This window comes from Haemaphysalis longicornis, unplaced genomic scaffold (genome assembly GCF_048455015.1).
Source record: "Haemaphysalis longicornis isolate Haplotype H1 unplaced genomic scaffold, Haemaphysalis longicornis Haplotype H1 scaffold_5, whole genome shotgun sequence".
NCBI classification, from domain to species: domain Eukaryota; kingdom Metazoa; phylum Arthropoda; class Arachnida; order Ixodida; family Ixodidae; genus Haemaphysalis; species Haemaphysalis longicornis.
The window spans coordinates 190,653,956-190,666,590 of NW_027526385.1; the positions used below are offsets into that span (position 1 = coordinate 190,653,956).

At 43.0% G+C, this 12,635-nt stretch overlaps 1 protein-coding gene across 1 annotated transcript in view; it reads left to right on the plus strand.

Annotated features, from left to right (window-relative positions):
- The first annotated feature begins 263 nt into the window (after window positions 1-263).
- Window positions 264-12,635, plus strand: part of LOC144139565 (uncharacterized) — a 58,158-nt gene continuing 45,786 nt past the window's right edge. Inside the window, exons 1-4 of the mRNA XM_077671864.1 lie at window positions 264-333; window positions 3,070-3,102; window positions 3,231-3,275; window positions 9,128-9,157. Coding sequence (XP_077527990.1) covers window positions 291-333; window positions 3,070-3,102; window positions 3,231-3,275; window positions 9,128-9,157 — 151 coding nt within the window. The 5' untranslated portion in view covers window positions 264-290. The remainder of the gene's footprint in view (window positions 334-3,069; window positions 3,103-3,230; window positions 3,276-9,127; window positions 9,158-12,635) is intronic.

Sequence of the window (12,635 nt, forward strand, 5' to 3'; positions counted from 1 at the left end):
GCTGAAAAGCTAGAGTCCGGTAGCTTGCTTTTATGTTCGTTCGAGCAAGAATCTAGGTGAATGCCCTTAAGTAACAAGTGCAAAAAACAGCTTGACCGTGTTTACCTCCTTCGCTTATAAATAATGCATCAAAACTCCATCTTCGTCGCTGATGTTTTACAAACTTTATTTTGTGGCTGCAGAAGCATATTGTTTGTTTTGTTTTTACACAACGTCTGTGAGTTTCCTCAATTTAAAAGGTTGCACACAGAGACAACGTCACATTCCGTCCAGGACAAAATCGGCAAGATATGCTCTTGGGAGTTTGGCTGGTTGCTGCGGTGTTGACAATAGGTGCGTTGTTACCCTTCTTATGTTTGAAATTTCTACATCTTCGGAGTTATACACTCAACTCAAGAAACGTCGAGTAATATTAGGGCATAAATGGAGAATGTCCTTACTTACGGCACACTGAGGACTGAAAATTAGGATTGCGCCAAGCTTAGTCGGGACTCGACGTTTGACCAGTGGATGCACGTTTGGAAAAACGTAACACTGCAAATTATCCAAGCGGTGTTAACATATCTAGCCGATTACTCAGGATGTGGCATATGTCATAATGATTTCTCGCGGTTAAGTTGCATGTCACTGTATATACTACCTGCTGTCATAACATTGGCTATCACAGGTGCTGGAAAGGCTCGTGCTTAAATTACTGGAACAAATATCAGTTTAAAATAATGGTGAAACAATTAGATCCAATCTGTGTGCTTGAACGGCTGAGTATGAATGAAAGATCTCTTTCAGTAGTGCCATAAATATCGGACAGGCGTATTGTTGTAACAAAAAACTTTGGCTGCTACAGAAGGCGCCTGGTTACAGAAAGCATCAAACGCCGCACAAACCAGAACGGTAAAATTTATTTCAAACAAGTATCTCTTTGGAATTCGACCGGATACCTTCGAGAGCTGTGGGGAGAGGTAGACATTTTACTTAAATAAAAAAAAAACACAAAAAGGTCGGCTCGATGGTATTAGTTCTAGCCAGCTGTTCGTGTGTGGGAAGTCGAATTGGAGTAAAGGGACTGGACAGAGAATGATGGAGATGAAGATGGCGCAGAAATTAGTAAATGGCGATATACAAAAGACGCCTATAATTATACAGTGCACGTATTAAAGTTCATTCAGACGGGCCTCAACTGCAATATCACTGCCAGGGCGCTGCTGCAAGTAAATATTGCCGCTGCTTTGAATGCCTCGTGGGGACGCGACGGGTCTCGCCAAAGGCCGATCAGTACTTCCTCAGGCAACACGGCACTCCAAACGAGCGAATGAGGGGCAGAGTTTAAGCAACGTGTGTGTAATAAAGAGAGGTACTTAAATGCAATAAATAAACTACCCTTCAACAAAACCCCTGTGATTTATGCAACGACAGGAGGTCTGCAAAACGATTGAAATGAACAAAATGTCATTGTATTGATCGAGTGAGTTGCGATAACGGAGGGAGATGACTGGATGTGTGTGAGAGAAAGAGAAGAGAGTTATTCAAATGAGATAAAATCTAGTACCATGCGCAGAAAATGAGCGGTTACACAAAAAGCTCCAGATTGCATGTGCGTTTGTATTTGAATATTTACACGGATGACGCTACTTTTACGCCCGCAAACAGTTTTGGAACACACTTTCTTCAGTTACAATGCTCACTTGCACTGACGCTCTACCAAGAGAGATAGACTAGCGGTGAGAGAATTTAGTCATTGTTGGACATAGAAATGACGGACGGATTCGGTGCTCGTGTGGCCCAAAATGTGTGCGTGAAAGACTGGGCTGCATGGTGTGGTTTACTATGAGAGAGAACGCGACAGTGTAATGGTTCTAAGTGTAATAAAGACGATAATATTAACGCAGAAATGTTGGGGTGTGTGGGCGTTTACCACTCGATTCAGCCGTCTAGAGAATATTAAAAGTGTTGTTAAACGAGGCGATTTTATAGGCAAAACATTTCTAACCATCTAACCCTGGTCCCAGTGTTCATACGTTTGAACAATGTTCAGGAAAACGAAATCATTTTGAAAATTTGAGAAAAACATCAATAGCTAAGCAATAGTTGCAGTTTTCATCTAATTAAAAATACAAAGCCGCTTCTTCGAATAAAAAAATGCACTTTGAAAAACACAAACACCGCGAAAAGCGGTGGCCCACGACTCTAGCTCTACTGGCGCGATATCAAGAAGTCAAACGGCCAGCGCTACGAAACGTTAATCTAGATCGTGCATGTGACTCGCAAGGAGAAGTACAACGTGGAAAATTTGATTTTACTTGGGTGAACCTCTACTGTGTTTATCTTTGTCGGAAAGATACAGGTTAGGAAGTGCAGGACGCGTGAGTGGGAAGGAGAATGAAGACTTTTACTTGGCAGGGCTGGCAGACGAATATCGTCTTTTGACGATATTTGCAGTGACGTGAGCACATACGCGGCTCTTGATTCTTAGTGTTTTGCTGGACAGAGCTTTGTCTATTGTGGCATAGCGAGAGAGAGATAGAGAGATAGAGAGAGAGAGAGGGAGAGAGTGAGAGAGAGATAATGTTTTAGGGGCGAAGCTCCTCTTGCTCGGGCCCTGTCCCGTCACTCGTTGCTGCTGTGTGCGGCCCGGCACAGTAATGATGACTGTGGCAGGATCCCCTAGGGATTGGCAAACCAAAGATCGGCCAAAGAGAACAAAACGTTCAACGCGTTCGTTGCTACCCCACAAGGAGAAGAGGAAAAAGAAGAGATTGTCGTTCGTCGCCTGTGAGCATAATGGCAGCGTCTGGAAAAGCTTAGTCTTAAAGTGTTGATAAGCAAGTTTGAACATTTAAAAACATTTCGCCAATGAGAAATCGGTTGGTGTTATTTATGTCATCTGTTATCAAAGAAAAAAAATGAATAAGCTCCAGTGTTTCAGCACGTTTTGGTGGCGTTTTCTTTTCTGAATTGATATTTACACTCCTTACTATTTCTGACGTGTATTAGAGTAAACTTGATGCGTTGTTTTGCATAATTGAAGATGTCGTCCATGCCACGATGATGCCTATTTTGGTTTTTTTGCAGAAACGGCAACAGCAGCAGTGCCAGATGAGGCATGTACGTACTTTTGGAAACCCAAGTATTTTTGTGCAAATATTGTCAACCCGTACTGTCTGCAAAGTCATACTTGGATAATGTTTGTTCTTTCAAAAGTTTGTGTTACTTTGCTTTTGCTCTTTCCTTAGGCCGTACGGAAATAGAACCCCCAGCTACAGGTTCCTCACCCGAAAGTAAGCCAGCAGTTTTGTTATCTGTTTGATAAAGTTTTGAATATAATGCGCACATATTCACATTAAAAGGACCGTGTGAGTACTTTGCAGAACAAGCACTACCTTAGGGAGTGTTTTATGCCAGAATATTCTCTGAGGCAGGCATAAAATGAAGGTGTTTTTATCACCTTTGGATAACCACGCCTTGGTTAGGAGATTAGAAAAGAATTGTTCTCTTCTCTACAAAAAAAACAGTAACAACCAATTACACATCTTTCAGGAACAAAATGCCCAGCCCAAGGTCCACGCCTTGATTTAACGTTCAGTGATATCCGAGCGGCACTTTTGGAGCGGTAGTGTGGCAAAGTGGTAACTCTGCCAATGGTTTAACGGGATCAGCATTCAGATTTCCTCGTATAAAACAGCATTACCTTGCAATATATCTTTTTGCTGCTACCCAGTGTCGGCAATTTTTCCAGCCTTTACCATTTCTTCCTGTTTTGCCAAGAAATTGAATGAAGGAGTGCCAGGCAAACCAGCAGTGCGACCATGGGCATACCGCAGAAAACGCCCTACTGTGTTTAGCTCGTGATCATGGTCTCACACTCCACAAACTCCCTTACCAATAAGTTTTTAGCCATACGGCTTCTTCCCGCCCTCAAATAATACCACAAAACTGCAACACATTGGTCTTTAATACACATAGATTGCATACTTTGGTGCACACGTGTATACAAGGAGTTCTTGTGTGGGTGAAGCGGTTAGGCTAAAACAAAGAGCGTTATACTTTCAAATGAAACTGCGTCAACTTCATCACGTGAATTAGGAAGGCTCTTCATTAACCCTGCATCTGGAACCAAAATTAGCGTAACTTTTTGTAGCTTGCATTACTAAATGGGCTGCTCTGCGCTTGCACGTCTCGGTAGTGTTGCGGGCGTCTACTCCGCAACACTGCGAGCTCGCACAACTGCCATTATTAGGCCTTGGGGGAGGGCTTACAGATATCTGAAGTTCCTACTATAAGTGTTGTTCTGTTGTTGTTTCTATGGTTGTTATCATGTCTTCCTTGTTAGCTTGCTTAGGGCTACCCTTTTTTCTGTTGACGATGAAGTCACGGTGACTTCCTTAATTTTTGTGTGCTGCGCACCTAAACGGCGCGTGATGCCATCCTTTAGTACAGTTTGCATTAGAGTGCTCCTGGATATCTTCTCATCCTGGTCGCCGTGTTTTACTGAGCGACTATATCGTTTGGGTAGTTCTGCTCTTCCCCAGACTGGACGTCATCTGCGGCGACCCCTGTCTCCAAAAACTTGTCGGTGTCATGTGCCTCGGTGTTCTTTACGACACTCTTCTCCCATTCCAAGCTTACTGCTACATCGTTTGTTTATTATCTGCTTAACGGAGATTCCGCAAACGCTGGCGACTATCTTCAGGGTATTAGGCCGGATCCTCTTGCTGTTTGTTACAGCCAACAGGACAACATTCAGTGCTTGTTTGTGCCGCACTTCACAATCGAACAAATGTGACGTTGCGCCGTCATACTGACTAACTCAAAATTACACCAATCGCAGAAGGGTTTCCTGGATGCCCAGTTGGTACATTGTTCTACGAAGGAAGACAGCGCAAAAGGCAGGACAAGATGATCAACGAAGGAGCTGAGGAAATTTTTGCAACGTTCAAAACGCACTTTGACGCTTTCCCATTGACCATGAAATTACGCTGTAATGGTCCGCTAAGGTTAGTGGATTTTTGTGGCTTTTGGGCAACCACCACACCTGCTGGGGATACGCGCCTGAGTCCCAAAAGGACGTTTTACCTTTCCATTTAGCGCACAGCTCCCTTATCAAGAGGGGAGTTGCCATGGGAGTTATTAGGAGTTCTCTCAACAGGTCTTTTCGCCATCGAGTGCAACATAGTTTTAATACCCAGCTCCATCATCTGAAGTATGCAACCAACCCAAGCAACCTCGTGTGCAATTTGGCATTGATGTTGATGCGTAAACTTTCCTCAAGACCTCCGGAAAAATTGCCTCAGCAGGAAAGACAAAACAAGCGGCCATTCCCTACGCCCATGGTGTTAGCCATTCCCTCAAGAAGATTTTACGGGGCGTTTACGGCTCGTATTCTCTGACCTAAAAATCTGAGCCGATTGTGGAAGATTGTCAACGCTGGAGCTACGAAGGTGAGCGCATGCTTAAACAAGCATCGGACACGCTATATCGATGGTGTTGAAAAAGTCGTTTACAAAACATTATTGTTGTCGTGTCGGCGTACGTACTTCGGGAAGACGGGCCGCTACCTAAATAATCACCTTAGGGAGCACGCGTAATATGTAAGGTCGACAAGTAGCACCTTGGCTACACATTGCGCTTCCGGCGGCTGCGCTTCAACGTTAACAAACTTGGCGATCCACGCACAGTACCCTGGACAGAGCGAGCGGGAAATCTTTGGAGCCCTTGAAAACAAAAATTCGCCGCCTATCTGATCCTTTTGTTGCAAATGTCAAAATACGATAGTGTTTGTACACATTTGCCAAGGAAATGCCCCCCTTTGCTTACCCGCTCACCTCTCATGCTGTTCCTGCACCGTCGCGCTCATCTCAAGGTAAACACACTAAAGGTTTGCTCAAAGCGATTTGATTTTACCGCGTTCCACAGCTAAAGGCCGGGTTCCTTGATGCCAGCACTGCAGTACGGCAAAGACGCGCGTGAATCGAGGCGGCCGACTACAAGTTTTATAGAACCGTGTGGCCGTCTCCACGTGCGTTCCAAGTAGAACGTAGAACCTAGCTAGTGGAACATTTCGTTTCTGTTACCGCATGATATTTCATTTGCCGACCGGAGGTGGCGCAGGCAACAGCAGGTGGTTGTTTTCTGCAGTAGATGTACAATACTATTTGGTATCGAAAAAGCAAATATCCATGATTTTCCTAATAAAGGAAAACTGAATATATCTCTTCTGTACTAATTTCTTGTCTTATATGTGCGTAATGTCTTGTTCTTGTTCAACAAAGTTGACAAGTACGAACATATAAACCACGCTTAGACGTTTACGTCTGGCTGTGAGTATATCAGACTATTGCGCAATGTCTCTTTTCCTTTGGCAATGGTGGCTGAATCGAGTCACGGACAGGCAGACAGGCAGACAGACAGACATACAGACCATAATTTCTGAGTTTTGAGTAGCCCAAGAAAGACCACCGTCTTTAAAAGAAAGGAAACGCGTGTGCAAGCGAGACGTCGGTTGCACATCTGCAGAAGGAAATAGTAGGCTTGTCGTGAACATCGAACGCCATAAATTCACCTGGTGGAATACGTTTTTGTCAGGGGGTGTCGCATTTTATTGTGATATCCGGTTTTATGTTTTTTTTTTATTTTTTGGCCCTTCTATCTTACCCTGGCTCCCCCTCTCTCGCTCTCGCTCTCTTTCTATATATATATATATATATATATATATATATATATATATATATGTATATTTATCAAGGTTGCAGTCGTCATTGCCAGTGCTATTCGGCTTTTTTCGAAATATATATTAGGGCCGAATGACGTGTGCTTGTCACGTTTCTTTGATTCATTGATAAATAAGCGAAAATATAAGTCGAGAAAAAATCCGCCGTTTTCCGGGAGCGGGACACGGTTTCTGATTCTGTAAAGCGCTCAGCTGTTCGTCAGCGCCTGCGGTTTGGGGTTCTTTACTTTGTCCTGTCTTTCGTAATGTTTTTCTTCGTAGTACACCAATTGATTGTCAGGCTTGATTCTATTGCGGGTATAGGTTGTCAATGTCGAGTTTAAGGCGGAGAGGTAGAATTTCTCCCCGTTTTGTTTACTTGACGTTAACGACGTAAACGTCCTTACATCTGGAAGCTGCACAGGCGAGCGAGTGTTCGGGGAAGTTAGATCGATCAATGGTTAGTATTGTCCCTCATATGCACAACCACGATAATGTGCCTACAGATATGTGGGGCGTTTCAGGTGGGAAGTCATCGTAGACAGAGCTTGGGAAATTCAGATCTCATTTGTCTTTTTAAAGTTTCCTTTGCCGTTTAGCGGTCGGCTTTGAAGGATAGTGAAATGAAGTAAAGGGCCCCGGTGGCGTTTCAGTTTAGACAGGCTTGTATGACGAGGCTTGTATCCGACTAAAACCCTTTTCTTGGCCAATCACTGGCCAGTAGTAATTCGAGAATTAGCCGGAAGACAATCATCAGTTCTGCGATACTCTGGCAGCAATGCTGTTATTGTCACGTGAGGCTAGGCTCCGGGAGAATGTTTCACGGGTCAAGCAGCAAGTGCACTTTTACTGGACAAGACCCCTTACCGCCTTGAGGAGACATGTATTACCATGCATTCGGTCTACTTCTCGAGAAACGCCTTCGGCAGCTCTATTCCAGACAGGTAATGTACCAGGTGTCAGAGATGCGAGCGATGCTGACAATAGCTGGCAGCGTTATTCAACGGAACCTACAGAAACCCCTAAAACCCCGGATGAAACTCATCCACGCTTCAGCAACGCCGACACGATAAAAGACACCATGCTACTTTTTGTGACAAAGAGCGAAAAGCCCCCGACAAGTCATATTGCCGTCAAATAAAGACAGAGGACCTTAAGGCTAAGCAAGAAGACGATCCAACGCTGAAGAAGCGCTGTCAGAAAGCGGATTTGAAGTTCACCACATGGATCGGGAATCAAACTTTTTCCGAGAAAAGGCCTTGCTGTACCGAAAATATCAACTTCCTTACTACAGGCAATGCAAGCAGCTGCAGTAATGCAAGCAACTCCAGGCAATTGAAGTAAAGTTTTTCTGCATGTCGGCCAAATTGCGCATATCGTGTGCCTATTTTTCACTATAGTGATAATAATAAGCTTGTTATCACGAGCGAGGTGCATTTAGTTTGTTGTGTTTCCATTCGTATGTCATCATGCATCTTTCGGTGGTATTTTGTATAATCACTGTTAAGAAAGTTTACTGTGCTCTTTAATGCGAATTTTATAGGCTGTAGTACGTTTACCTTCTTTTCCTTCACTGTTTTTCTTCCTTTATTGTTTTATTTTCCATTGCGTGCTACCAATGGTGCATAGGGGTGGCTGCCGCTCTGCCAGGCTGCGAAAGAGTAATTATGCCTACGGTCGTATATTTATTGCTGTACATATAGGTAAAATATTCTTCATTGATTTATTAAATGATAAAAAGTAAACATTGAAAGAGTACCTTCCTTCCGGTCAACACGTGCTTGCGTGCGGTCAGGTGCAAAAGAGGAAATAAAAAAAAATCTCTGCCGCATTTTTAAATAACGGTCACTGCTTGAATGTATTTCAGTGTTTACTACGTTACCTTTTGTCATGCTTACCGCCGCGGTGGCTCAGTGGCTAAGCGTTGCCCTGCTGAGCACGAGGTCGCGGGGGCGATTCCCCGCCGTGGCGGCAGCTTTCCTAATGGAGGCGAAAAGCAAAAACGCCCGTGTGTACAAGATTTCGCCGCACGTTAGAGATCCCCAGGTGGTAAAAATTAATTTGGAGCCCTCCCCTACGGCGCGCTTCATCGCCTGCGTTGCGTCGGCGCGTTAAACCCTACAATCAACCAATCATCTTTTGTCATGTTAACCAAAACACCTTAGATAGGTCTTGAGAAATATCAGTTATGTAGTATTAAAGTCTATGGTAAAATTGAACGCATTTCCACAAGGTTAACGTTTAACCTCCACCAGGCATTTCCACAGGGTTAACCTGAACACTCCGTATGAGAGAAGGCCTTTATTATATTGGCCCAAAGATAAACTACAACACACGATAGGAGTAAGCAGCTAAGGGTTTTGGTCTATTTTAATTATCCCAACTCATATTTTAATTGACTATATTCCTTTTTTATACTTTCAGAGACACAAACTGCAACTACCACCACTACAAGTAAGAGGAAACCTTTTAAACATATGCCTCTGCAGTCAATTTTTAAAGCGAGGCTTCTATTGGCTGATTCGCACCGTGTGTGGTGGTTTACGACCAAATGGCTTGCGACAATGCCAAGTTTATGTATGCGTTGTAAGGATGATGACGATGATGATGGTGACAAAGATGTCCTTGCATTGTCTGCCGCAAACAGATTCGTGTAATTGGGCAGGGAACAGGGTGTACTATGCTCTGTTCAAGCTACTAATAAGAAACAGAAACCATCACGAACATTACGTTTCGCGGGCGCAGCAATCGCTCGCCATCCACACGCGGGCATGCGGCCGCACGAGGACCTGTACCGCACTATATAAAGCGCAATGATAGCGACCCAGTGTCGTCGCTCGAAGCACTAAGATTCGCATGGGCCGTTGCTCCCTCTCGTCCGGCAGAGCATCTTCTAGAGTGGCGAGGGTAGGCCACGGGTCGTTCGTTCTGTCGAAGAAAGGTCCGCTATTAATTAACGTTAACATCCCAATAATCGGTGAACTATGTTATAAAATACAGTATACTAAGCATTTGCGGTGGGTAAAGCACTCTAAAACGAAAAGCCTTTGTTTTGGTGGGATAGTCGCGCATTTCTATTTCGCTTTTGTTTATTTTGACGAAAGTGTTTTTGTTTTCGTTTTGCGGTCGTTGCTGTTCTATTTTGGCCACTTGCGTTTTCAGTGAAGCCAAACTTTGGGTTCAACCCGAGTCCCGGAGAGGAGAAAGCTGTAATTTTTTAGTCACTTGTTTTTTTAGTCGCGTAGAATCACAGATATCGGCTTGAATATAGAATTTATTTTTAGTCACAGTTGATGTTAAATATTTTATGGAAAATTTATGGTACACATTTGAAGGGGAAGTTGAAAGCAAAATTTGATTAGATCTTTAGATATGCTCATTCAGTGCAAATATTGAAAAGTAACACTTTTCAGCATATTAATGCTTTGATAAATAACTATTCGAAATTGAACTCCTAACGTGCAGAAGCCCAGCACAACATGCATTCATTACTTTTATGAATTTAAAATTGTCTAATATTATCATTACTTTTTTTGGAACCAGTTGATGCCTTGTATTATCTATCAAAATAGCGTATATAAAATTGAAAAGAACAGCAATGACATTTAGAGCTCGATTGAAAGACATGGCAACTGGACTGAAGACACAAAGCCTTAAGGAGTTCCGGAGCGCCCTACTTACTTTGTCAGCAGCATTGCAACGTCAGCAAATAATTTACGTCACGTATAAAACCGTAGTCCTTTCCATCTATACAATCAAACAGAAGGAATCGGTATCGCAACTGGGGAATACGAAAAACATGATAAAGCAACCAGAAAGAGAATTATGGGAAATGAGGTAAGCACAAAAAATAACAAATGTAATATCTGAATATTGCACCACTGTTACACTGTACTGCTGGTAAAGCGGCCGGCTGAATTTGTGCTTCGTCAATTACAGTTGGTAGCTTTTTCTAGATATATCAACTCCCTGCTGCGCTACCACCGTCATTCCAATAACCTTTTTTTTCTTGTGTACGGTATTTGAATTTAAGGTTTTGATGCTGCCTGTCACCCCAATAGTAAAAGCGGTGAATACTTGTATCATGACAATTTTAATAAAACTGTTCGCAATTCCCCACTACGACAAGTATAATTCTTTCTTTGTGTGTTGTGTTACCACTAGTAAAATGTTTACTGCGTTCTTTAACGCGACCTTTATAGGCAGTAGAATGTTTACAGTAGCCTTTCTTTTCTTGTTTCCCTTTTTTAAATTTTTTATCGCGCGCTACCAATGCTACGTTCGGGTGGCTGCAGCCCTGTCATGTTGTTAAAATGTAGCTTTATATATGGCAGTATGTTTTTGCCGTACATTACGCGAAAAATAATCGCAATTGAACTGTTATTGAGTGATTGAAGGTACACATTTAAGAAATACCATTATGCCGATGAACACGTGCATACCTGCTTCCATGCGCATAAGATGAAATAACATAACTTTGCCACAAGTAAAAATATGGGTAAACCTTTTGAATATATCCCACCGTTTACTTATGTTTGGTCTCGTTAACCACAAAAGATATCCGTAGGCTCTGGAGAAATTTGGGTTGTGTAGTAATCAACAGTTTATGACACAATGCAATGCATTTTCATAGGTTAACGTTTTGTAATACTGACTGCGCTCACTTCTCCGCGTACTTGGCAAACAAACCTTCATAAGTGGACTCAGCGTGGCGACTGCTGCTTTGATGCCTGGGTGTGTGAAGGACCATCATGTAAACAAGCCCAATACGTAATTCTTCTATAAATCTGGGCATATCTACAAGAAAGGCAGTCATCCTTACAATTTCACCGAAAATACATTTATATATGCCATAATTGTGCTGGCTAGTCTATGTAGTTGTTTTTCCCGCTACAAAACGTGTTACGAAAAGAATTGGAAGATGGGTAGGAGAGGCCAGGTGTGAGTACACCCCTCTCTAAGCATGTTTGGTTTCAGGGAAACGTCCTCATTATGTAGAACTTGGCGGCAGAAGCTAAAATCGAAGAAGTACTTTTATTATCACCCGCAACACGCTCTCCCCAGGTCATCGGGTTATACAACAATCTCTAAATATGCAGGGTCAGCAAGGCCAGAGGGTGCTCTCTAGTTGCAACAATGTGCGTGGTTTCAACGAGGACGTTTTGTGAGCTCACAATTTTCGAGCCGCAATATAAAGAATGCTATTCACTCTGTGGCGTCTGTATTTGGTTACTGTCTTTGAAGGATTACCTTCTCTAATATTTAGCCCACAGGTTTCACGTTTGTCCACACAGTTTTTACTATGGGTGATATGCTCGGTTTCGGAATATGTTACTCATCCGCTGCCTTTGAGCAAACAAAAAAGTTAGCTTGCCCTTCTTAAGACGCCTACATTCACCATATAATCTCTAACATCCCACGTCTTGTATACCGTACCGATATCTTAAAACAAATGTCTGCAAAAAAAATATTTTCTCACACTTTCTGAAAACAAACCTACTCATGGATTGGATAAAGACATTTAAGTCTGCACCTAAGGGCCGGCATTGCGGTAGGAAGCGTAAAGCGAAAAGTCTGGCGCAAGCTTTCAGGGATAATGCGCTCCATTTGGGTGCGAAAATTTGAGCAACCTCGCAAGAAAAAAAGAAAAATTTATGAAGGAGAACTGTGTAAGGACGAGAGCTGTAGTACTCCATGTCTCGGAAGACCATTCATCGAGTTGAAATGAAGGTGAACCTAAACGTGGCCAACTGCAGAGAATCTTGACCTCAAAATTTTTTCGCCGACTCCAACCTTCACCCCACATCGCCGCGACCAAATTGATAGCAGCGGCGGAGCCATCGTCATTACGGTCCAAGACTCCTTTCCCCGTCCTTTATATGTGATGACGATACAGTTGAACTAACAAGTATAACGACGGTTGACTGAAAGT